The sequence below is a fragment of the Suncus etruscus genome, chromosome 20, assembly GCF_024139225.1.
Source record: "Suncus etruscus isolate mSunEtr1 chromosome 20, mSunEtr1.pri.cur, whole genome shotgun sequence".
Classification (NCBI taxonomy): domain Eukaryota; kingdom Metazoa; phylum Chordata; class Mammalia; order Eulipotyphla; family Soricidae; genus Suncus; species Suncus etruscus.
Window position 1 is genome coordinate 2,567,563 of NC_064867.1, and position 26,666 is coordinate 2,594,228.

The 26,666-nt window shown below is 48.0% G+C and overlaps 1 protein-coding gene across 1 annotated transcript in view; it reads right to left on the minus strand.

Annotated features, from left to right (window-relative positions):
- Positions 1-26,306, minus strand: part of DLEC1 (DLEC1 cilia and flagella associated protein) — a 52,771-nt gene extending 26,465 nt beyond the window's left edge. Inside the window, exons 1-10 of the mRNA XM_049766449.1 lie at positions 26,020-26,306; positions 23,965-24,115; positions 20,969-21,079; positions 18,916-19,115; positions 18,490-18,707; positions 15,852-15,930; positions 4,093-4,180; positions 3,032-3,205; positions 2,472-2,608; positions 196-288 (exon numbers count right to left, since the gene is read on the minus strand). Coding sequence (XP_049622406.1) covers positions 196-288; positions 2,472-2,608; positions 3,032-3,205; positions 4,093-4,180; positions 15,852-15,930; positions 18,490-18,707; positions 18,916-19,115; positions 20,969-21,079; positions 23,965-24,115; positions 26,020-26,241 — 1,473 coding nt within the window. The 5' untranslated portion in view covers positions 26,242-26,306. The remainder of the gene's footprint in view (positions 1-195; positions 289-2,471; positions 2,609-3,031; positions 3,206-4,092; positions 4,181-15,851; positions 15,931-18,489; positions 18,708-18,915; positions 19,116-20,968; positions 21,080-23,964; positions 24,116-26,019) is intronic.
- Positions 26,307-26,666: the final 360 nt, after the last annotated feature.

Genomic DNA, 26,666 nt, shown 5'->3' on the forward strand with positions numbered 1-26,666 from the left:
GTCAAATCACACCCCTACAGAAGGCAAGACCAGTTCCCACATAGTAGCCACGAGCGCTGGGACCCAGGACATGAGTGGGGTTGTGGGTCACAAAAAGTACAGAGACAAGTAGAGTGGTGGTGGGGAGTGAGGGGCCACTGAGGAGAGTCTTGACCAATCGGGAGGAAGAGGTAGACCCGGGGTCCCAAGTCCTACCTCCACCAAGATGTTCTGCCCAGGTGCCAGCTCAAACACCGTGGGGTGGATCACAAAGGGAGGTTGTTCTGCAAAGCCCAGAGTGGCGACAGCCTGAAAGAGAAGCAGAAGAACCAGAGGACGGAGGGTTTTCCTCTAATCAGCTGCTGCACCACCGAAAGGAGCTCAAGGGCTGTTGGCTCAGCAGCTTTCCCTGCAAAGATCCCGGGTCCCTGAGGAAGGAGGCCGGGAGGGCAGAAGACCAAGAATGAATGCGTGAGTAAATTTGCTGCAGCTGCAAAGAGCCGCTGTGGCGGGAGGAACCAAGATAAACCCAAGCTGAGGGGAGGGGGGTCTCTTAGAAGGGAGAGTTCCCAAGTCCAGCCCCTGCCCCAGTGCCCTGTATGCTGGGTGCCTCATCCGTGTGGGCCCCAACACAGAGGCCACTGTCCCCCTGAAAGCAGCAGGGCAGCTGGTTGCTGCTGGGGATACCCACACTTCCGGGATCCTGGCCCAAAAGAGAGAGGGATTATGTGCACCCCGGAAAGTGCAGCCCTCAGGGTCTGGAACAGCACGGGCTTCCTCAAGATGCGAGTGGAGCCACATCTCTACACGTCTCTTCCCAGAGCTGGGTGAGCAGCACATCAGCATTGCCACTGAATGGGGCACAATGGAGCCAGCAGGCAGCAAAGACAGTCCCCCCCCACACACACACTCGTGCCAGTGACGCCACTACAAACCCCAGTCCAGGGACACGACCACCTTGCTTCCCGAGAGCCTGGCTGCAGCCTCCCTGTTCCTGGTCTCGTTTTCTGTTGCCAGGGATTACACTTTTCCACTGCGTTACATCCTAGACCCCATATTTTTGTTATTTATAAAAAACATGTTTAGGGCTGGAGCAACAGTACAACGGGTAGGGCATTTGCTTTGCACATGGCTGATCTGGGTTCGATTCTAAGCATCCCATGTGGTCCCGTGAGCCCACCAGAAATGATTCTTGATCTCAGAGCCATCTGAGCACTGCTGGGTGTGACCCCAAAACCAAAATACATTTTTTAGAATTTGTTTCAGTGTGCGAGCACCCGGGCCACAGTCAAAGGCGACTCCCAGCTCTGTGCTGGGGATTTCCTGACAGTGCTTGCAGGAGGGGGAGCCATGAATCATGGATTGTCCCTGGGCTATGTGTGCTGTTCTACCTCCTTGTAGAACCTTGTGGGTCTCTTGAGCTCTCTCTGGCTCATAAATGCACTGTAGGGGCTATGCATGACAATACTCAGTCTAGCTCTTACCAGCAGCGTCATCCCGACACTGCTTAGGATCCAGAAATACCAGGAATCCAGAATCAGAACCCAGAAGACCAGAAATCAATCCTAGGGCCTCACACAGCTCAAGCAGTGTTCTACTACCTGAAGTACCTCACTGGTCTCTCTGTGTTTTCACCATTTTGGAGACTCAAAAAGCTGTTTATTATGGACAACAAGGGAGGTGCTTGTTTTTTATGTAGCTACAGCAGCCACTAACTAACACTAATGGGTTTGATTCCCCTGAACCTTATACAATTCCCCAAGCATCACCAGGAGTTGTTCTGGAACACCCTTGGATGTGATCCAAAAGCCCAAACTCTCCTGGCCCCAATAATATTGTGTGTGTGTGTGTGTGTGTGTGTGTGTGTGTGTGTGTGTGTGTGTGTGTGTGTGTGTATTGTATGCTTGGCCATACTTAGGGCTGATTCCTGGCTCTCTATTCAGGTATCCTGGCAAGGTTTGGAGAACTATGTGGGTTTCAGGCATCACACCAGGGTTAGCTGCATACAAGTCAAGTATCCTACGCACTGTATTATTGCTCCAGTCTCCCCACCAATGTTTTGTTGTTGTTTCGAACTTTTGCGGGTCACATCTGGTGGTGCTCAGGGCTTACTCCTGGCTCTGTACTCAGGGATCATTCCTGGAAGAACTCGGGGGAACATACAGGGTGCCAAGGATCTACTATTACTTAGGTTCCCCTACCAATGTTTTAAACATTGGTAAACATTTAAACATTTCAGACCTTCTACAACAGTGACAAAGGGCAGAGTGAATCCACACAATGATAAATTCACACAATGACAGGTGAGTCAGGCCAGGAGGCAGGGGAGAAGGTACCATCATGCGGTGCTATAGGAAACAATGGCTGGGCAGGAACGGTGACCACTGGAGGGGTATGAGGACATTGCCTTTTCCAATCAGGAGAGGACTCAGCACCCGCCCTCAAGCTGTGGGGGGTGCATTTTTCCTCCCAGGACCACTAGGCTTACTTACCCTGAAGCAAGGAGGTGGCCAGCTTCCCTTCGACATGATGCAGAACCTGCCGCTGCTAAAGCCTATGTTTTTGCATAGGAAATGGCTCGTCTTGATACCCCCAATGAGGCAGAAGCCGCAATCCAGCTTTGGTGATACTGCAGTCATGGGATGAAGCCAAGGGATGAAGAAGGAAAATGTTATTCCTAGTGGTCCTACTGCCTCAACCTGTTATCCTGTCATCCCCAATGGAGAGAATCAAGAGGATAACCTGCCAGGAGTCAGCGCCCATTGCGTATGGAGGGACCGGTCCCAGCTGAAGTGGCCTATGCCCTGGGCAGCCCAGCCAGAGCTTCCCAAAAGAACCCCCCTCAGTCACTGAGGCTTCAGTGCAACCTGGGCAGGTAGAAACTGGGGTGAACCAGGAGGGCCCCTTGCTTCATGCTGTCTGCGATCTGAGCTTCCCGCCCAAGCAGCAGGCAGGACAACTGGGCCTTGGCTGTGGGGGTCCCCCTCCTTAAGCCTTTGCAAAAGGGTCACATCACTCTGGCTGAGCCCTGGCAGATGGGGCGGGCACTCACGAGTCAGCACTGGAGGTGGCCTCCGGGCCTGCAGGGGGATGAGAAGCGTGTGGCTGGACTGGGTCTCCACTAAAATCAAGTCATCAAAATCCCCAAGGCAGTCTGGGAAAAACTGGACTACGAACTGGCACGCCAGACCAGGAGCCACCAACCCGCCTTTCCCTGGAAACATCCCTGTGTGTGATCAAAAACAACAACAGCATGTGAATCAGGACCTCGGCCAGCTGGATCACACCAGGGTCACAGCAGACGCAGAGCCAGGGTGCCTAAGAGCCACCCAAGAGGCACAGCTGAACTCTAGGGGCGCAGGTAGAACTGTAGGGGCACAGGTACATCCAGGGATACACACACTCCCCCAGAGGCACAGGAAAACACCCAGAAGCACAGAGAGAACCCTACAGGCACAGGTAGAAAACCTGTGTGTACAATCAAGTCATCTTCTCTGGGCTGAGGCCCTGCAAGAGTAGAACCACCAGGAGGCGCCAGAGAACAGAGCTTCCTGTGGAAAGACTAGACTAGAGCAAGGCCCTTTGGCAAGGATGGCTGAAGGCAGGGCCTGGCCTAGCTTGAGATTTCCTAGAGGCGAGTTGTTCCTGACTAAAGCACTGCAGCTGGAAGCAGGATGCTCTGGTGACTAGCAAGACTAGCAGAGGTTGAGGGAAGGGGAGACAAGGAAAGAACTCAGGGGCTCAGTGACCTTCAGGGTAAGGCCTCTTACATCACTGGTGCCCCTGTTGGGGTGAGAGCTAGAGGGTAACCCCAGTGCCACAGCGAGCACTGTGACTAATGGAGACAGGTTAAATCCCTCAGCAAGGAAGTGAGACACAAGAGAGCAGCTGGCAAACTGTGCCACACCCCCTGGGCACACCAAGACTGAACTGTCAACTCCGGGGAGCCTTTGTGAAAACGCTAAGGCTGAAGGGATGTGGCCCTATCACTGTACTTACGCCAGAAGGAATCACTGGAGAAAGAGAGGGAGGTGGCCCCCTGCCCCTTCCCAAGGACAGTTGAGGGACCTGTAGGGATACCCGGACCAAGCCCACCAACCAAAGTGAACTCACCCAGACTCAAAGAGAAGTACGGTGTAGAGGGTGGAAGCACTCGCAGGTAGCGGCTGGTGGAAGTGGTGTTCTGCAAAGAGATCCCCATCTGTGCGAGGCAGAGGAGGGAAGAGCATTAGTTAGCAATCTACATAAAGAAATGACGAGTGGGCCTGGAGAGATAGCACAGTTGTGTTTGCCTTGCAAGCAGCCGATCCAGGACCAAAGGTGGTTGGTTCAAATCCCGGTGTCCCATATGGTCCCCCGTGCCTGCCAGGAGCTATTTCTGAGCAGACAGCCAGGAGGAACCCCTGAGCACCGCCGGGTGTGGCCCAAAAACCAAAAAAAAAAAAAAGAAATGACGAGTAACCTGGTGTCCTTTTCAATAGAAGCCAGAAAGTGAGTGCAGGAAGTAGGGTGCTTTGCTCACACGCAGCACTCAGGAGTGACCCCTAGGCTTTTGGTCTCCTGAGCACCACTGGGTGTGGCCCAAACCCCACTAAAATAATGTGGCAAGGGATTCAAGGTGTATATGCTTGCCAGAGTGCTGGCAACTGTTAAGCTGGACTGTGAAGCAGAGAGATTTATTATGCCTTTTTTGGGGTGGTGGTGAAGAGCTACATCTGGCTGAGCTCTAGGGCTTATTCCTGGCTCTAGGTTCAGGGATGGTCCTGATGGGGTCTGGAGGACTATATGGGGTGCCAGAAATCAAATCAAGGTTGGCCATCTATATGTAAGAAAAAAGCCCTACACACTATACTATCGCGCAGGCCCTCATTGTACTACTTAATTTATATTTGTTTCATTTTTAGAAGTTTCTCTAGTGAGAAATGAGACACCAGATGTACAGGGACGGAGCGATAGCACAGTGGAAGGGCATTTGCCTTGTATGCTGCCAACCTGGCATGAACCAGGTTCGATCCCCGGCATCCCATATGATCCCGGAGTCTGTCAGGAATGGTTTCTGAGCGCAGAGCCAGGAATCACCCCAGTGCCACCAAAAGTAAACAAACAAGCAAACAACAACAACAAAATACCAGCACTAACTCTGTAGCCTGCATGGCCGCAAGCACTTCTGGCTCCTTTATATTTATTTGTTTGTTTGTTTGTGGGTCACACCCGGCAGCACTCAGGTGTTACTCCTGGCTTTAGGCTCAGAAATCGCTCCTGGCAGACTCAGGGGACCATATGGGATGCCGGGATTCGAAGCACCATCCTTCTGCATGCGAGGCAAACACTTTACCTCCATGCTCTCTCCGGCCTCGCACTTCTGGCTCTTATGGCTACAAACACATGCAGGGACTGAGCCTCGCTGCGATCAGTCCCTGTAGCAAAAAATTAAGTGACATCTACTGTTCACTGAGCATCTGCTTCTTCAACCTCACAGTTACCAAATAAGTGGGAACTGTTTTACATGGAGGAAACAGTTCAGAGGCCCTATCCGTTAACACTAGTGCTGGCAGGACTACTCAGAGGTCCAGCTTCCGATTTCCACCTTCTCGTCTCTGTCCCTGTCCCACAGCCCTTGGGCTCACTCCTTCCCCTGGGCCCAGTTGAAGGCCCTGTGGGTGTCTGTGTACCAGGAGTCTCAGTGAGCCCCTTACTGTTAGTTACTCCAACTATCTAACCCCTACTAAACGCTGGCAACTCTTCTCCCTCCTTCAGATTGAGAGATGCCAAGGAGACAGGCTTGGAACTCACATACTGCACCTAGAGGAGAAGAGCTCCACATGTCCTTTTTTGGTGGGGAGGAAGAGCAAACCTACTCAGGAGGCCAAGGGAACCCTCCCAATAATTCTTAGCCTACCAAGAAGGCAGTTAATGTGAGGGTTCAAGGCTGCAGAGTTGCTCAGGCCCATCAGTGCAGGGCTACTCAGGCCATCCTCGCAGAGCTCTGCTTCTGGTGATGGCTGCAGGGTATGTGGTAGAGGGATCACATAGGGCCAGCTACATACCAGGTTTGTATCTTAACACTGGATTATCTCTCTGATCTTCATGCCCTGATTTTTTTATTCTACTCTATCAAGTGTCACCTTGGGAAAAATGTACAAATATAAAACAAAAAATCATGTTTTTGTTAATCATCCAGCTTAAGATAAAATTAAAAAAAGAAAAAGGAAAAAAAGATAGGAAGCATTAAAAATGCAGACGCGGGCCTGGAGAGATAGCACAGCGGCGTTTGCCTTGCAAGCAGCCGATCCAGGACCAAAGGTGGTTGGTTCGAATCCCGGTGTCCCATAGGGTCCCCCGTGCCTGCCAGGAGCTATTTCTGAGCAGACAGCCAGGAGTATCCCCTGAGCACCGCTGGGTGTGGCCTAAAAACCAAAAAAAAAAAAAAAATGCAGACGCAGAAGTAAAGATAAAATAAGGGCCCAGAGAGAAAGCACAGCGGCGTTTGCCTTGCAAGCAGCCGATCCAGGACCAAAGGTGGTTGGTTCAAATCCTGGTGTCCCATATGGTCCCCGTGCCTGCCAGGAGCTATTTCTGAGCAGACAGCCAAAAAAAAAAAAAAAAAAAAAAAAAAAAAAAAAAAAAAAAAAAAAGATAAAATAAGGTACTATGGGGCCGGAGAGATAGCATGGAGGTAAGGCATTTGCCTTTCATGCAGGAGGTCATTGGTTTGAATCCCGGCGTCCCCTATGGTCCCCCGTGCCTACCAGGAGCAATTTCTGAGCCTGGAGCCAGGAATAACCCCTGAGCACTGCCAGGTGTGACCCAAAAACCACACACACACACACAAAAGGTACTATATCAAACTATGACATTCTGTAACAAAAAAAGAGATGAGGGGCCAGAGAGAAAGCACAGTGGCATTTGCCTTGCAAGCAGCAGATCCAGGACCTAAGGAGTAATCCCTGAGCATAGCCGGGTGTGGCCCAAAAATCAAAAAAGAGAGAGAGAGAGAGAGAGAGAGAGAGAGAGAGAGAGAGAGAGAGAGATGAAAACCAGAACAACAATAACAACAACAACAACAACAACAGAGACAGGAGTGATAGTACAGTAAGTAAGGCACTTGTCTTGCATGCAATCAACCTGGGTTTAATATCCATGGCCCCTCCTATGGCCCTCGGAGCCTGCCAAGAGTGATCCCCAAGTGTAAAACCAGGAGTTAGCCCTGAACACTGTCAGGTTTGGCAACAAAACAGAATAAAAAGACTCCACACAAACCAGGAAAGAATATTTGCCCAACACTCATCTGGCACAGGGTTGATATTCAAGATATATAAAGTATGGTATAAGTTTACAAAAAAATATGACTTCAATAAATGGGGGAGGGGCAGACCGGAGGGATAGCAGAGCAGTAGTGTAGTTTGCCTTGCATGCAGCTGACCCAGGACTGACTGTAGTTCGATTCCCAGCATCCCATATAGTCCCCCGAGCCTGCCAGGAGCGATTTCTGAGCGCAGTCAGAGTGACCCCTGAGCGCTGCTGAGTGTAACTCAAAAACCAATAAAGAAATAAAAATAAAAAATAAATAAATGGAGGTAAGAGATGAACAGAACTTTCTCAAAGAAGACATGTAGATGGACAAAAGGTGTATGAAAAATGTTCTACATCAGTTATCATCAGGGAAACACAAATAAAAATAAGATATTATTACCTCACATCACTGAGACTGGTATACATCACAAAGGAAAATAAAACCTTTGTCAAAGGAGATATGGGAGAAAAGGGATCCTCACTGACTGCTGCTGGAAATGTCAACTGGTCCAGTCATTTTGGAAAACAATATGGAAACTTCTCAAGAAAAAAAAAACCCTAGAAATTGGACTTCCATTTGAACCAACAATTCAACTTCTAGGCAGCAACCTCAAAGACCCCAAAATTATTCAGAAGAGACAATGTGCCAGAACCATTCACCAGAGCCAAAATCTGAGAACCACTCATGTGCAAGAACAGACGACTGGATAAAGAAATCATGGTACATATACACAGTGAAATACAATTCGGCTATAAGGAAAGATGACAACGTGTACTTGGCTGCCACAAGGGTGGACCTGGAGAGTATCATGCTGAGTGAAGTAGAAAAAGAGGGACAGATTAAAAATGCTCCCTCTTGGGGCCAGAGCGAGAGCTCAGCAGTATTGTGTTGCCTTGCACGTGGCTGACCCAGGACTGACCCAAGTTCAATCCCGACATCCCAGATGGTCCCCCAAGCCTGCCAGGAGCAATTTCTGAGCACAGAGTCAGGAACACACACACACACACACACACACACACACACACACACACACACACACACACAGCTATCTCTCTCCTTATGTGGGATATAAAGAAACAGAGTAAGGAAACAAATCCCCACAAGTACAGAAACTGAGAAGTGTCTTCAGTAGGACCCTTAGCAAGGGGGTGGGGTGGGTGGGAATGGGGAGCGCAATTAGAATGGAGGGGATACTGGGACAATGATGGCGGGAAGAGGACACTCTGGTGGAGGGTGTGGTGCTGAGCCGTTTCATGTGTGAAACCCTACCATTACCAGTTTGGGAAACCACACTGTGCCTAAAAAAGAAATGTAAAAAAAACTGTTGGAATGCAGATGAAGCCTTTCATACATTGGAAAAATCACTACATAAATGAATGCCTACACACATTTTTTGGGAGGTCACACCTGGCAGCGCTCAGGGGCTACTCCTGACTCTACGCTCAGAAATCGATCCTGGCAGGCTCTGGGGACCCAATGGGATGCCAGGATTCGAACCACTGTCCTTCTGCATGTAAGGCAAATGCTCTACCTCCATGCTATCTCTCTGGCCCTGCCTGCAGACTTTTTTTTTATATGGTTTGATTTTGTTTCACACTATGGTTCACACACGGGGTGGAAAAATTTTCTCTTTCTTTTCTTCCTTCCTTTCTTCTTTCCTTCCTTCCTTCTTTCCTTCCTTTCTTTTTTCTTTCTTTTGTTCTTTTTCATTAATTTTTTCCTTTCTTGCTCTATCTTTTCTCCTTTTTTCTCTTTTCTTTCTTTCTTTCCTTCCTCCCTCCCATCTTCCTTCCTTCTTTCCTCTCTCCTTCCTCCCCTTCCTCCCTCCTTTCCTTCCCCCCTTCCCTCCTTCCCCCTTCCCTTCCTTTTCTTCTTTCTTCTCTCTCTCTCTCTCTCTCTCCCCCCCCCCCACCCAGACCCTGGGCTCTCTGATTTGCCTCTCCCTTAATGAAACTCTATTTTTGACCCTTTCTCATTGGGGTTTTAATTGGCCCTGATAGTTTGGCACCCAGAGACATTGGGCATAGAAGTGGAATAAATGATGAAGAGATTACAAATTGAGTCCTTCTGAAAAATTCCCAAGTTTTTCCCGCCAGGTAGTGAGAGGAAAGCTCTCCTGAGAAATCAGCCAAAGCTCTTTGAATAACATCACTGAGAGGTAATATTTAGTCAATTTTCTTCTTAGAAATGAGTAGCACAATGATGTGGGGATCATATACCAATAAAGTATGCACTTGCAGTCTCTTTAGTTATTAGAGCAGTTATTAATTCCAAATATGCAAGGTTGTTTATTGTGTAAATAAATCCTAATAATTGGACAATCTTAGTGGTTGATGGCTGCAATGTAGCAAAAAGTAATAACCGTAGTTTTTCTCCAGGGATAAAAAAAAAAAAAAAAAGAAATTTTGGCGGTGATCCATAAAAAAACTCCAATTCCTTCTGAGCTTCTAGTTAGTTGTCTTGGATTATCCAGGACAGACGCTCCTTCTAGAGTGAGAAACAAGTGGCTAAATTCTGATTTAGGAATACCAAGAAAGGAAAGAATCCAATTCCTGGAAAACCATTGAGTATTTTGAGTTATTTCCAGTAGGTGGAAACTTTCTGAGGATGTACAGTAGTGTACTCAAGAACATAACCCAAATATTCATATGGGACAGCATTGAATTTTTTCTTTTGCAACTGTAATCCAGCTTCCAGTAAGCATGTCATTATATCTTCATATAATCTTTAAATCTTCCTCTCAGGCTGGAGAGAGAGCACAGCAGTAGGGCCTTTGCCTTGCATGCAACTGATCTAGCTCGGAAGATGGTTTGAATCCTGGCACACATATGGTCCCCTGAGTGCCACCGGGTGTGACCCAAAAACAATAAACAAACAAAGGATCCTCTCACTAGAACACACTATCATAATATCGTCCATGTAGTGGATAATGTAAGCATGAGAAAATCTTGAATGAGAAGGATGTACATCTATATTGAGAAAATATTGACACATAGTGAGTTGATCATTCCCTGGGGTAAAACAGTCCACTGAAACCGGTGCATAGGTGCCTTACAATGAAAAGAAGGAATGCAAAAAGCAAAGCATTTGCAGTTATCTGTGTGATAGACATATTATAGAAGCAGTCCTTAATATCTATTACAACCAGTGGCCAATCTTTAGGATTTGCTGCAGGAGAGGGAAGACCAGGTTGGAAGGCTCCTATTGGAACCGAGGCAGCAGTTACATTTCACAAGTCAATGAATAGTCGTCATTTGCCCGATTTCTTTTTGTAATATAAAAATAGAATTCCATTCTGAAAATGATGTTTCAATATGTCCCAACTTAAGTTGTTCCTCTGCTAAATTTATAAGTGCCCTTAGCTTTACTTCATCAAGAGGACACTATGGGCCGGAGAGATAGTATGGAGGTAGGGCTGCTTGCCCTGCATGTAGAAGGATGGTGGTTTGAATCCCGGCATCCCATATGGTCCCCCAAGCCTGCCAGGAGCAATTTCTGAGCCCAGAGCCAGGAGTAGCCCCTGAGCGCTGCCGGGTGTGACCCAAAAACCAAATAAAATAAAAGAGGACACTATGCTGTCCACAAAGGATAGTTAGACTTGCACTGAATGCGGAGTGGTGGTCGTGCTGTACCAGAGTGGATCTGATTTAAAAATGTGTGTCCTCTGAATTATGGGCTAGAGAAGCAGCTAGAGGAGGAATTGTAATGAGTGCATCATTGCTCATGTAGACCTCAACCCATATACTGAGGGCAAGGGAGCTAATAAGACTCAACAGGGGCCGGGCGGTGGCGCTAAAGGTAAGGTACCTGCCTTGCCTGCACTAGCCTTGGACAGACCGCGGTTCGATCCCCCAGCGTCCCATATGGTCCCCCAAGCCAGGAGCAACTTCTGAGTGCATAGCCAGGAGTAACCCCTGAGCGTTACCGGGTGTGGCCCAAAAACCAAAAAAAAAAAAAAAAAAAAAAGACTCAACCTGGGGGGCTAGAGAGAGCACAGCGGCAGGGTGTTTGCCTTGCATGTGGCTGACCTGGGAGGGACCAGCATCCCATATGATCCCCCAGACTGCCAGGGGTGATTTCTGAGTGCAGAAACCAGGATTGACCCCTGAATAAAATTTAAAAAAGACTCAAAAAAAAAAAAAGACTCAAATGTGGTTATATTCCCTTCAGGGCCAATGCTTTTCAGTCATCTACTACTCTGGTGATAGAAGGAGGCAGAGTGCCTACTCCTCACAAGCCATAGTATATCCCCTGTAGGCCCAACTAAGGGAAGAGATGGTGGAAACATTGGCACCTATGTCAATCATTCTTGTAAATTCTTTCCATGTAGCTCTACAATTATTAGTAGGTACACGTTTCTTGAAAGATGATAGGTGAAGACTGCTAGGGGAACCGCAGTGGGTGCGAGGGAGTTAGTGCTACCCAAACCTCCAATCTTCGGGTGACTGGAGAGCCACTGAAGAAGTACGAGTTGGGCAATGTGATCACTTTCATCACCAAAATGTTGGTACTGTGATCCAACTATTTTCACTACATGTACATTGATGCCTTTTTTTTTTTTTTTTGGTTTTTGGGCCACACCCGGTAACGCTCAGGGGTTACTCCTGGCTACGCGCTCAGAAGTTGCTCCTGGCTTGGGGGACCATATGGGACACCGGGGGATCGGGGATCGAACCGCGGTCCGTCCAAAGCTAGCGCAGGCAAGGCAGGCACCTTACCTTTAGCGCCACCGCCCAGCCCCTACATTGATGCTTTTAATAGTTATACTGCTTCTTCATAAGCATAGGCCTACAATGCCTGGTGGAATTGGTCCCATTACTCGGGACTTCAATGTGTTGGAACATTGAGCTGGTGTTCTTGTGACAGTGTCAAGCTGGAGATATTGAAGGCCACACTTCCTGCAGTGGTGGGTTGCAGCAAACAATGGCTGTAAGTCTGCATGAGTTGGGGCTCTGATTTTGTGGGGCCTTGGGTTGGCCCCTGCTCAGTTTCCAGATACTGGTTAGTTATTGGGGCAATCTCTTGCGCAATGATCTCTTTGCCTTGTGAGCTAGGTCTGGGTGGTGGTCTCCAGAGGGCAGGATGAAGAAGGGTCCTGTAATCCCTGTGAAAGTGGCAGGATTTTCTCCAATCATAACATCCAGCTCAGGTCTGGATGAGGTCTGGGCTGTCCTATTTCTCCAGTTTCTCCAAAACCCAACAGAGTGACAATTTCTTGCTTAAGGTCCAGGTGGTAGCCTCAAAACCACATGGTTCGGTGGGGCTCTATATTCTCTGAGTGGATAGCCTGGTCCTCTAGCCTGCCTCTGTACTGTGTAGGCCTCAAGGTGTTTAAATGTGCCTAATGTGAAATGGCATGCTGTCATATAAGCCAAAATGTTTTCTCTCTCCCTGATGGGGTATAAACTTCGTTGGTATTTTCAAAGGTAAACTGCCTTTTATCAGATATTACTGGGTCTCTTTTCCTCTCACCTGAATTTGTACTGCATCTGTTATTTTTTCCTATGAATTAAGCATAGGGCTTTGTGAAAGATCTTTGTGGAACTGCCCTTCAATTCTGCATCCATATCAGTCCTCTCCCACATGCCCAATGCTATCTCTTGGACATGTGTTAGAATTGTATGAGGCAGGATACCTTGCTTTTTGGTTTTCTAGTACTCCCCCTCACCTAGTAACATAGCTGTCATTCAGACCCCGGACGGTCTGCTGCCAGATCAACCTAGGGTGTGTAGCCTTTTGTCTTAGCTCATCGTATAACTCATCCTCCACTGCAAGTAATGGGAAGGGTGCAGGAATACTTTACTCCCTGGTTGAAAATCTTGGGGTGGTCCAAAGTGCACTTCTACTCCAGCCAGTTAAATATTCCTTCCAATATGGAGAAGTGGGTCAGTTTGTAAGAGGCACAGTTCTTTTTAAAATAGCTCGGTGAATTTATTCAGATTCAAACAGTGAGAGAATGTAATACTGAGTGCATGAAATTCAGAAGTCCACTGAACACTTCCAGGAGCAAATGGACATAAAGTCGGTAGTCCTTGAGCACTTGAGGGAGGGAGGGAGGGAGGGAGGGAGGGAGTAAGGAAGGAAGAAAGAAGGGAAAAGAAAAGAAAACCCTGAGCTCTACCAGGAATGATCCCTGAGCACAGAGCCAGGAGTAAGCCCTGAGCACAGGGAGGGAGAGAGAGGAAGGGAGGAAAGGAAGGAGGGAGGGAAGAAGGGAGGGAAGGGAGGAAGGAAAGATAGAGGGAGGGAAGAAGGGAGGGAGGGAAGGAAGAAGGCAAGGAAGGAAGAAAAGATGGAAGGAAAGATGGAAGAAAGGGTAAATTCACCTTTTAAAAATAAATAAGAGGATGGGGCTGGAAACATAGCACAGCGGTAGGGCATTTGCCTTGCAAGTGGCCGACCCAGGGCCAAAGGCGGTTCAAATCCCAGCATCCCATATGGCCCCCCATGCCTGCCAGGAGCGATTTCTGAGCAGATAGCCAGGAGTAACCCCTGAGTGCCGCCAGGTGTGGCCCAAAAACCAAACCAAAACAAAGAATTAATAAGAGTGTTGAAAAACATATGAATTATTGAGTCCTAGATGGAGGTGGATGATGGTGAGATGGATGGAGAGGCCTTTCTCAGCTGGTCCAGGCCACGTGCCTGCAAACCCCTCGAGCCGGGGGTCTGAGAGTTCAGAATAGCGGTGAAGAAATGATCCACAGGCAGTCAGGTTTCAGGAGACATGAAGCTTTATTGGTAATACACCCTAGCCACCGAGGCTAACCTTTTAAGCAGGCTCTCATCATCTGCCCTGACATCTCAACCTGTTTCTGACATGTCTCCTGCTGCTCCTCTCTGAATCTCCCACTGAATCCTCTTTCTGCCTCTGTGGCAATCCTTTAGTTACCTACCAAAGACCTTTCCCAGAAACGGCTGGTCTTACCATCAGGTAAGATTACACAGGAAGATGGGGGTGGGGTGACATAAGAGAAGCAAAGTCAGACCTGAATAGATATTTCTTGTTAATATTAGTTGGGTTCATCGTTAACATTTCTGGGTTATTTTTTCAAAGACCTTATCTGTTAGGGTACATCAGTCTTAAATGAAGAATGAAAGGATGACTGGACTTTCCTTGAAATGCTCTGTATGCTGATGCACACAGATACACAAAAACAAGTTCCAGCAGGGAATTGAGAACAGATGACGTAGATTTGCAGATTGAAAATAACTGATAAGGGGCCGGAGAGATAGCACAGTGGCGTTTGCCTTGCAAGCAGCCGACCCAGGACCTAAGGTGGTTGGTTCAAATCCTGGCATCCCATATGGTCCCCCGTGCCTGCCAGGAGCTATTTCTGAGCAGACAGTCAGGAGTAACCCCTGAGCACTGCCGGGTGTGGCAAAAAAAGAAAGAAAGAAAATAACTGATAAAGCAGTGACTGGTATTAGTTTTTTCTATAGTTCCGTGTATGGTTTCTCAGTAACAGGGACCAGAGAGATAGCTCAATAGCAGAGTACTTGCCTCATCATAGGTATGAGGCACTGGGTTCCACCTCCAGTACCATACACACAAAAAATTCATAATAAAATTTTTTTGGGTCAGGGGCAAAGAGATAGTATAGTGAGTAAGGTGCCTGCTATGAACTGGGTTAGATGCTTGGGGTTTTTTATGGGCCCCCTGAGCACTGCCAGGTGTGATTCCTGAGTGCAAAGCCAGAAGTAACACCTGATCATCAATGGTTATGGACAGAAAACAAACAAACAAACAAAAAGGGGCCAGAGCGATAGCACAGCAGTAAGGCATTTGCTTTGCACTTGGCCAACACAGGATGGACCCCAGTTCGAGTCCCAGCATCCCATATGGTCCTCCGAGCCTGCCAGGAGTGACTTCTGAGCACAGAGCCAGGAGTAACCCCTAAGCACCGCAGGGTGTGACCCAAAAACAAACAAACCAAAAAAAAAAAAAGATTTTTCTTCTATTTATTACTTTGGGGACACACCTGGCTGTGTTCAGGGCTCACAGCTGGCAGTGCTCAGTAATCATATGGGCTGCTGGGAATCAAACTTGAATTGGTGGTATCCCAGGCAAAAGCTTTACCCACTGTACTGTCTTTCTTTTTTTTTATTTTATTTTTTTTATTTTTGAGTCATATCCAGCAGTGTTTAGAGTTTGTTCCTGGCTCTGCATTCAGGGATTACTCCCGACTCTGAGCTCAGGGCAATCGCAGAGGATCATCTGGAATACCTAGTTTCGAACCCGAATCAGCTCCGTGCAGAACAAATAACCTGTCTATTGTGCTATTGGTCCAGCTTCTCTAGTGACTTTCTGGCCGTAAGATTTATTAACAAGGGCCCAGAGAGATAGCACAGCGGCGTTTGCCTTGCAAGCAGCCGATCCAGCACCAAAGGTGGTTGGTTCGAATCCCGGTGTCCCATATGGTCCCCCGTGCCTGCCAGGAGCTATTTCTGAGCAGACAGCCAGGAGTAACCCCTGAGCACCACCGAGTGTGGCCCAAAAACAAAAACAAAAACAAAAAAAGATTTATTAACAAATCAGAAAGCAGATGCAGTGAGAACTGTAAAGAAACAAGTACGCTACCTCATAGATGGATCCAATTTCGTAATCTGTGAAAAATCCAATCGACGGTTTAGCTAGAAACACGGGGGTATCAGCGCAGCTGTGGAGAGCAGAGAAAAGATGAAAAGAAAAGTGTCTGTGGTGCCCTTTGTGCCAAGAATTAGCACCCAGGAACCGCCTCATTAGAAAGAAATAGTCAAGCAAGCTATCACAGGCCTTCACAACACGCCTTTTGATCGATATTGCCGTTGTTAAAACAGATCACAGGATGATTCTACAGTAGAAATAAATATTTTTGTGGTTGTTTTTTTTTTTTTTTTTTGGATCACACCTCGTAGTGCTCAGTGTTTCTACTCCTGGCTTCACGCTCAGGAATCACTCCTAGTAGGCTCAGGGAAACCATATGAGATGCCAGGGATCTAACCTGGGTCTGCTGTATGCAAGACAAATGCCCTACCTGCTGTGCTATCACTACAGTCCCAAAAATAAATACTTTGAAAACATACATAACTACTACATATTTCACAGCAAAAACCTAGAAAGCTACATAACATGTTAAATGAATTTTTAAATTAGGTGCACTTTTGTGTTGCAAATATTAGTCTTTGCTGGTTGCTACTACTAACAAAATTTCAATTTGTTTGATAAAGAAATGTTAATGGGGGGCAGGGCACAGTAGTAGGATATTTTCCTTGCATGAGGCTGACCTAGGACAGACCTCGGTTCGAACCCTGGTGTCCCATATGATCCCCCAAAGCCAGGGGCAATTTCTGAGCACATAGCCAGGAGTAACCCCTGAGTGTCACTGGGTGTAGCCCCCCCAAAACCCCATAAAAACAAACAAACAGGGGCCGGCGAGGTGGCGCTAGAGGTAAGGTGTCTGCCTTGCAAGCGCTAGCCAAGGAAGGACCAAAGTTCGAACCCCCGGCGTCCCATATGGTCCCCCCAAGCCAGGGGCAATTTCTGAGCACTTAGCCAGGAGTAACCCCTGAGCATCAAACAGGTGTGGCCCAAAAACAAAAACAAAAACAAACAAACAAACAAACAAGAAGAAATTTAATCAGCGCTGGAGAAAAGTACAGAGGTTAAGGTACTTGCCTTGTACATGACCAACCCTGGTTCTATACCCAGCACCCAAACTCTCAAGCATCACTAGGCCCAGTTCTGGAGGCCCCAAACATCACTGAATGTGGCTCTGGAGGTCCCCAGGCACTACCCAGCATGCTGGTGGTTCCTGGCACGACAGGGCGAGAGCAGTACCACATCCTTAAATCTCTGCTTAAAATAAAGCAGCACGGGCCCGGAGAGATAGCACAGCGGCGTTTGCCTTGCAAGCAGCCGATCCAGGACCAAAGGTGGTTGGTTCGAATCCCAGTGTCCCATATGGTCCCCTGTGCCTGCCAGGAGCTATTTCTGAGCAGACCGCCAGGAGTAACCTCTGAGCACTGCCGGGTGTGGCCCAAAAACCAAAATAAAATAATAATAAAAATAAAACAGCACAAGGAGGGGCCTACTATAAAGGAAATAGTTTTGAGTCCATTAAAAGTATGAGTCCAGGGGCCGGAGAGATAGCCTGGAGGTAAGGCGTTTGCCTTGCATGTAGAAGGACGGTGGTTTCAAATCCCGGCATCCCATATGGTCCCCTGTGCCTGCCAGGAGCGATTTCTGAGCATAAAGCCAGGAGTAACCCCTGAGCACTGCTGGGTGTGACCCAAAAAAACAAAAACAAAAACAAAAAAAGTATGAATCCAGGGGCCAGAGCAATGGTGCAGCAGAAGGGCGTTTGCCTTGCATGTGGCTGAGCCAGCAAAGGACTGCAGTTTGATCCCCGGCATCCCATATGGTAGCCCAAAACCAGGGAAGATTTCTGAGTGCAGAGCCAGGAGTAACCCCTGAGCATCACTGGGTGTGGCCCAAAAACCAAAGAGAGAGAGAGAGAGAGAGACAGACAGACAGAGACAGAGAATCAGAGAAAGAGAAAGAGGAGAAAGAAAATTATAGTTTATCTAATTATTTATATGACCAAAAACAACCGAAAAAAATTGGTGCTGACAAAAATGAAACCCAGGGATCGGAGCAATAGCATAGTGGTAAGGTGTTTGCCTTCCACATGGCCAACCCTGGACAGACCCCCACCAATCCGGTTCCCGGCATCCTATATGATCCCCGAGCTTGCAAAAGGACTTCTGAGGGCAGAGCCAGGAGTAATCCCTGAGCACTGCTGGGTGTGGGGCCCTCCCAAAAAAGAAGAAAACCCAGGGCCTCATACATGTAAGTGCTCACCACTGAGTCACTTCCCCAGCCCCTGTGGTCAAATTCTAAACAATTTCATGATCCAAGAAACTGCAAAGTCAATGGAAGAAACACAGAGTTATCTATCCAGTTGGTGCAAATAAAAAGCCTCATGAATCGCCCCCATTCTTTAGGAGTTAGCAGGCAGAAAAGCAGAGAGTCAGAACTCAGGAGGATTCCCAAAGCCAAATCTCTGGGACACCTTGGAGCCCTGCTCTGTTTCGAATCAGGCAACCCAGTCCTCGAATGTTTAGAAACCTCCTTAGGCCAGACCAGACCTTAGGCCTTCTTAAGGCTTCTAGCCTGCACATTCCAGGTTACACTCTAGGAAACACGTATTCCAAGAATGAGCCAAGGAAAGAGGTACCTCTGGTCTAGGTCTGTGTTCTGGAATTCTTCCTGAGCCAATTCCTTGAGAGGAAAGAGGAGAGACCTGCCTCCATGTGGAGTGTTAGGAGGGAAAAATCGAGGGTTTTTCAAAAAATCATTCCGCTCCTCCATTTGGGCCAGCAGAAGCCGCTCCAGTCTTCTCTGAGGCATACGCAGGTGCTTCATCCAGTTCTTATTACTGGGTAAACTTGCTTTCTTTGGAACACAAGAAAGTAGAGAATCAGTGACAGGTAAAGGGAACCACCTGAGCTCACAACTTGGCTCAGCATATATGCCACAGACAGCCAATCCCTGCTCCACTCTGCCTGACTGCAGAAACATCACAAGTCCTTGTGTCCTCTGGAACTTAGTCTCTTTAATCACACCCCTGTGCCCACTACCCTAAATAGCCTTCAACACTAACCAAGACCTTTCCTTTGGGCCTGATTTTGTCCTTAGATGCTAAGACCTCTGTAGAGCTGCTCATCGTATTGTCTGACTCCTCGTCACTCTCAGAGAGCTTCTTAGGGGAAACTTCAGTCTTCTTGGTCAGCTGTTTCTTGACGAAGGAACACTTCTTCTCGAAACTAAATGTCATTTTTGTATAGCCAGGAGTGGCACTCTCTGTAGTACCAAAGAAACAAATGGAGTTACCATACTAAGGTGTGGAGACGTTCCTGAGGCGATCAAACAAAATCAATAAGGTCACAGTTAACTTTATTGTTTTTCCTAAATTTACTATGTTTGACGGAGCTGCTCTTTGGCACACAGATTATTATTGGAACTTATTAGATGTGCTTGTGATGTAGAACTTTGAAAGGCCAGGATGTGACTCGGCTGACAAAGCACATGCTTCACACAGTTGAAGCCCTGGATTCAATCTTTACAGAAAGAGAGAAAAAGAGAGAGACAGACAGACAGAGACAGAGTTAAAGTCAGCTGACTAGAGTGTTAACGTTTTGTTCAGCTGTTGAACAAAGTATACCTCTCATTGTCTCCCTCCCTTCCTCTCTCTCTCACACACATACATACATGTACCCCATAAGTGAATATGACTTATTTTTTTTTTATAAAGTTCATATGAGGCAAGGGATCTGACTCAAGTAGTAAAGAACATCTTTGAGGATCTCACATCTTTGAGGACCTGTGTTTCATCCCTGGAATGAAACATAATCTCTAGGCATAGCCTTAGTGACCCCCAGCACCACTGGATGTGGTCCCTACAACAAATTTACTTGTAAAATAAAAGTTGGTATTGGCTTCATTCCTCCTAGAAGATCATCCCCCAAAAGATAAAATGAGAACCTTTACTGCTAGAAAAAAGTCGATGAGACTAGTCCTACCATACATTCCTTAGCTCAATGTCCAGTAAATCTTTACTGCAGATTAATTCCATCCTTATTATCTGCACAGAATGGTGCATTTCAAACAGAGGGAAGCAAATCTCTCAGGATGCTATGACACTGAATTATGTTCTCTTTATCTGGCCTTGCTTACCTACTCACTCTGGCCGTCACTGAAACTTTTACTTCACCAGTGCCCACAATTCTGTAGATCTAAATACTTCTCTGTACTGAAACGCCTTCTTAGCCTCAATACCCCAGATCCCACCAACCAACTGTAGTTGCTGTTGAGCTCATCTTCTGAGTCTGGCACTGTTAGGCTATCCTAATGCTTAGCTATAGGAATCATACAGGAATTCTTCCCCAAACCTCCCTCCCTGTGTTTAATCCCCCATCCCCATCAGCAACACACATACACTTCACCCGCCCATTCATTCTAAGAAGTTCTTGCTTTGAAGATGGCCCTGATGCCTGGCTATAGAAATCATATAGGAATTCTTCCCCAAAACCTCCCTCCCTGTGTTTAGCCCCCATCCCCATCCACCACACACACACACACACACACACACACACACACACACACACACACACACACACACACACACACACACTCTTCACTCACCCATTCATTCATTTTAAGAAGTTCTTGCTTTGAAGCTGGCCCAACATTATGAACACATATCATAACACCTAACACATTTCTCTGGCATTCTACCCAGCAGTCCTGCTACACTTAAAAATGAAATATTATGCTTTTCTGTATTGGGATAATGAGTAAATGCTTAGGTCCATGTTCTAATTCTATTAGGAACTTCCACCCCTACTTATTTAGGTCTTCAGAACATCCTTCTCTGGATTCATTCAATAGCTCTTACTATTATCTTATTCTGTGATCTTGGGCAAATGACAAGAATATCATGTATCCATGGAGAAGTTGAAACTTTTGTCTGGAAGGTGTGAGGAAGCAAATAAGGAAGTGATTGGCTCAGATTTGACCCTTCCCACCACAACTGCTATCAAAAGGAAGGAAGTGGGGAAGCAATCTATGAAGTAGATGACAGGGAACAGAGGCCAATGTGGTCTTATTCTGAAGACACTCCCTAACAGGCTCAGGGACTCCATGAGAATCCTCACCTTTGGGTGCAGAGTAGAATGGCACCGGGCCACTATGATAGTCATATGGGCAGATCAGATGATGCTTCTGTAGCAGTTCATTATCCACGGACCACCGGAAAATAACTTGTCCTACAGAGGAGGGCAAAAGGATGTCAAGTCAGATGGACAGAGGCTCCTGCAGCCACATTTTCTTCTCCTTTTGAGTTTAAACCATATAGCACATCAGAACCCTATAGGAACTGGAAGATTGGAAGCAACTAGTTACCCAGGAAGTATTTACCAGACACTTTTAAGAGGTCAGCTGCTGAGCAGAACTATGTGGTGGGATGACTTAAGCTAAAAAAATGTTGGGGCCGGAGAGATAACATGGAGGTATAGCCTTGCATACAGGACTGTGGTTCAAATCCCAGAATCCCATATGGTTTCCCGAGCCCCTTGAGCGCTGGCAGATGTGACCCAAAAGCAAAAAAAAAAAAAGCTAAAAAATGTTAAGCACTGGGGGCTGGAGTGATAGCACAGCCGTAGGGGGTTTGCATTGCACACTGCCAACCTGGATGGACCCTGGTTCCCTGGTTCAATGCCCGGCAACCCATGTGGTCCCCTGAGCCTGCCAGGAGCAACTTCTGAGCACAGAGCTAGGAGTAACCCCTGAGTACTGCTGGGTGTGGCCCAAAAACCAAAAATAAAAAAAAATAGTGTTAAGCACAGAGAGGTCAATAATAAATTAGAACTAAGCCAGTCATGGTAGATTGAGTTCCTTCTGCTTTCTCTGAACTCACACCTTTATTCTTGCTATTAAAGTGGTATGTGTCTTCATTCCTGACTTTGGCCATAGAATGTACTTTGACTAAAGAGATGTTGGCAGGGGATGAACATGTCCATACACAGCTGGACCTTCCCTCTTGGCCATCCTAAAGGCAGGTTTTCTGCCTCAGAGAATTCTCTTTCTTTCATCTTAGACCCCAACAGGAATCTACATAGAGCAGATCAAATGTCAATCTGCAACAAGGAATCAAATTAAACTGGACCGCAGCTTGAAGTTATATTAGCCAGGCAAGTTCAGACAGACTGGCCAACCCCTGGCCCCAACTGACAACCTACCAACTGAGAGAGAGAAATCTCTCTTCATTGAGAAATTTATTATTAATATTTATGGCTGATCAGCTAAGAAATGGTAGCAAAGACATTTTATTTAGAGGTACTGAGAATTAAAGGTAGAAAGGGCCATCTCAGGTCTCAGAGTACTGAAATTGGAAGCTTTTTTTTTTTCAACAGACTTTTCTATTTTGGCAGGGGGTTGTTGGGGCACTCCTGTATGTGCTCAGGACTTACTCCTGGCGCCATACTCAGGGATCTGCACTCCTAAAAAGATTCAGGTGGTCTCAGGGATAAAACCCAGATGATTCACATGTAAGTCAAGTGCCCTTCAATTTTTTTAGGTTTGTAGCAAAACAGAGATGTCCTATTACTCCTGCCTCATTCATCTTAGGCCTCCGGTATCACTGTCCCTTACCACAATGCAATGTTTGTTTCTGTTGATGATTTAACAGTAACACAGCATTATTACCTAAAATCCACAAGTTATATTATGGTCCACTCTTGATATTGTACAGTTTGTGGATTTTATTTTTTTATTTATTTATTTTTTGTTTTTCGAGCCACACCCGTTTAATGCTCAGGGGTTAACTCCTGGCTAAGCGTTCAGAAATTGCCCCTGGCTTGGGGGGATCATATGGGATGCCAGGGGATCTAACTGTGGTCCTTTCTTGGCTAGCGCTTGCAAGGCAGACACCTTACCTCTAGCGCCACCTCGCCGGCCTCAGTGGATTTTAAAATAACTTATATTACAGAAGTGGAGGCTCTATATGCATATTTTAAGATTTTCCAAACTACTTGGTTTTTTAGTGTTCTGTTTGTTTTATTTGGACGCCACACAAAGCAGTGCTCAGGGATTATTCCTGGTGACTAGGGGGACCATATAGAGGTGCTATTTGATACTTTTAAACCACACACATTAATATTTTGATTTAAAATTGAGGAATAAATAAGGGGCCAAAGTAGATAGCACAGCGGTAGGGCATTTGCCTTGCATGCTGCCGACCCAGAACGAACTCAGGTTCTATCCCCAGCAACCTATATAGTCCCTCAAGCCTGCCAGGAGCGATTTTTAAGCTCAGAGCCAGGGGTAAACCCTGAGCACCGCTGGGTGTGGCCCAGAAACCAAAAAATAAAAATAAATTTTAGGGGGGCCGGAGAAATAGCATGGAGGTAAAGCATTTGCCTTCATGTGGAAGGTCAGTGGTTCGAATCCCGGCATCCCATATGGTCCCCTGAGCCTGCCAGGAGCGATTTCTGAGCGCAGAGCCAGGAGTAACCCCTGAGCGCTGCCAGGTGTGACCCAAAAACCAAAATAGATAAATAAATAAATTTTAGGAATAAATAGGATGAAAGAGACCTTGAAGGTTTCAAATACTGTGACTTGTTACACTAACCACTAACCTAGCACCAGTTAGAGGTTTCTTAGCAGTTATGAGGAAACTGTTGTGAAATTCTCAGCTGCTCATCTGTCTGCAGAAAAACATGGCCTTCCTACCCAAACACCCCATGTGCCTTGGCATGTAGCCAACCTGAGTTCAATTCCCAGGACTGCGTATGGTTCGCTGAGCACCATCAAGGGTGATCTCTGAGAACAGAACCAGGAGTAAGCCCTGAGCACAGCTAAACAATCTATTAATCAATAAGAGGCACACCAATTATCTGCGAGAGGATTTCCTGTCCAGGATCCTGGTCAGGGCCGGATGGGACAGAAGACTGGTTTGAACTGGATACTGGGTTGAGGAGAGTTTTGCACCATTACCCACCTGAGATCTGAGGGCCATATGCTATGTGAGAGCACACTCCTTCATGCACACAGAGTGTTTGTGGAGATGGAATCATAGGTCTCATGAAAGGGCACAGGACTGTGAATGCAAGAGTGTGGTAGAGGCAGAGAAAAAGGAAGAAGGAGCGCACACCTGGTGGCATCTCCACCACGGACCCCAGGGTCTCTATCCCAAGCTGCTGCACACACCGCTCCTTCTCTGCAAGGGTTCGAGCCCGAGCCTGAATGATGTGTTTCTCCAACATGTCAACCTCCTCTAGACGCTGCTTATAGAGCTCTCGAACCTGGCAGGTAAAAAGATACAAATGCTCAGAAATGGAGTGAGAGCCCAGAGCTTTGCCCTCCCAATTCAGAATCATGAAGTGCAAAAGCAGAGTATCGGAACACACTCCCCACTTGCTTCACCCCATCTAACAGGGGTGAAAGCAGACTCACTGAGGACAATGATTTTTTTTCTAAAATAATATCTTTATTTAAGCACCATGATTACAAACAAGTGTGTGGTTGGGTTTCAGTCATAGAAAAGAACACGCCCCCTTCACCAGTGCAACTTTCCCACCACCAATGTCCCCTATCTCTATCCTCCCCCCATCCCCTGCCTGTATTCAAGACATTCTACTTCTCTCACTCACTGACACTGTCATGATAGTTGTTGGTGTCGTTATTTCTCTAACTGCGCTCACCAATCTTTGTGGTAAGCTTCAAATCGTGAGCCAGTCCTTCTGGCCCTCATCTCTATTGGAGGACAATGATTATAAGGTCGCAGAGTAAACTCAGTGACAGAGCCCCAATGGTTTTAACGGCTCCTGGCCTCAGAGCACAGCAAGCCACCACCCTGACACTCTAAAATGCCAGGTCCAAGTGAGCACACATCTGCCGTCTGCGGAGACATGGGGCTATGCGACCCTGGTTTGCAAAGGGTTGCTACCTAACGCAGGCTGTATCTTAGAAGTCCAAAACGTCCCTTGGATGGAAATCCTTCTCAGGTGGGAACAGCACTCATCTGAGAGTCCCTTTCGGAAAGTAGCCTTCAGTCAGCACTAAAGAAAGAGGCCACACTCAGTTCCAGAGACTGCAGCACACTCAAGTCAGGTGCGTCCGTGGACCCACTCCTCACACTCCACCCAGGCAGTTGCCTCTGCGGTGCAACACATGGGGGTGCACAGAGAAGGGAAGGGGCAGCTGCTAGCAGCTCAGGCTTTGCCAGAGGGTGACCGTGATGCCTTTTTCCACTAGGACGAGCAACTGGACTGTAGCCACCTTGCAGTAGCACCCAGAGGCGTCGTCCCTGGGCCCTATCAGTAGCACCCCGCTTTTCCTCGGGCACCAGGGGGACCTGAGGTGCAATACGTGGGGATGCACGGAGAAGGGAAGGGGCAGCTGCTAGAAGCTCAGGCTTTGCCAGGGGATGCCAGGGATGCCTTTTTCCACCAGGGCGAGCAGCTGGGACTGTCGCCACCTTGCAGCAGCGCCCAGAGGCGATCAGGAGGAGCACCCCGCTTTTTCATGGGCGCCAGGGGGACCTGCGGTGCAACACATGGAGGTGCAGCGAAAAGGGGGCAGCTGCTAGAAGCTCAGGCTTTGCCAGGGGATGCCTGGGATGCCTTTTTCCACGGGGGGCAAGCAGCTGGGACTGTAGCCACCTTGCAAAAGCACTCAAAGGCCATCAGGAGGAGGACCCCGCTTTTCCTTGGGCACCAAAGGGACCTGCGGTGCAATACATGGAGGTGCACCGAGAAGGGGGCAGCTGCTAGAAGCTCAGGCTTTGCCAGGGGATGCCTGGGATGCCTTTTTCCACCAGGGCAAGGAGCTGGGACTATTGCCACCTTGCAGCAGCGCCCAGAGGCGATCAGGAGGAGCACCCCGCTTTTGCTTGGGCGCCAGGGGGACCTGCGGTGCAACATATGGGGGGTGCACAGAGAAGGGAAGGGGCAGCTGCTACCAGCTCAGGCAAGCAACTGGGACTGTCGCCACCTTGCAGCAGCGCCCAGAGGCGATCATCAAGAGGACCCCGCTTTTCCTTGGGCACCAAAGGGACCTGCGGTGCAACACATGGAGGTGTACCGAGAAGGGGGCAGCTGCTAGAAGCTCAGGCTTTGCCAGGGATGCCTGGGATGCAGCGCCAGAGGCGATCAGGAGGCGCACCCCGCTTTTCCGTGGGCGCCGGGGGTGCCAGCTGTCGCCTCACCTGCCTGAGCTCCTCCACGAACCTGCGCTGCCCCGGGTCCTCGCTGCCCCGCGCCCGGACCAGGCTGGCGCCCAGCTCCTCCCCGACCGCCTCGGGGGCGCCCAGGCCGCGGAAGACGCGCCAGAGCGGGAGCGACGCGTCCTGGGCGCGCAGGGACGTGGGCCGCACCCGCAGCATCTGGGGCTCGCGCAGGGGCGGGAGGAAGCGCGGCCGCGCCGCCATGGCCGGGGCCGCAGCATCCTCGGAGGCGCCGGGCCCGGGCCTGGGTGCCAAGCGCTGGCGGCCATCTTCCGTCTCCATGGCGACTGGCGTCAACTTCCGGTCCCGGCCCGCTTCCGCTTCCGCTCGATGTCCCGCCCCTTCCAGAAGCCTTTCCGCGTTATGGGCTGTCATCCGTCTCTTCATCCCCCGCAGGCCCAGCATCAGCATGGTTTTTGGGGATGGGTCTTGGTTGTTTTTATTAGGTGTTTATTTATTAGGCTCGTTTTCATCTGTGGGTATTGATTGTGTTTGTTTTTGTTTATTTCATTTGGGGGGATTTTGTTTTTGTTCTTTTTATGATGTATTCCTTTATGATGGTTTGTTTTCACTTATTATTATTGATTGTGTTTGTTTTTGTCTATTTCATTTTTGGGGATTGGTTTTTG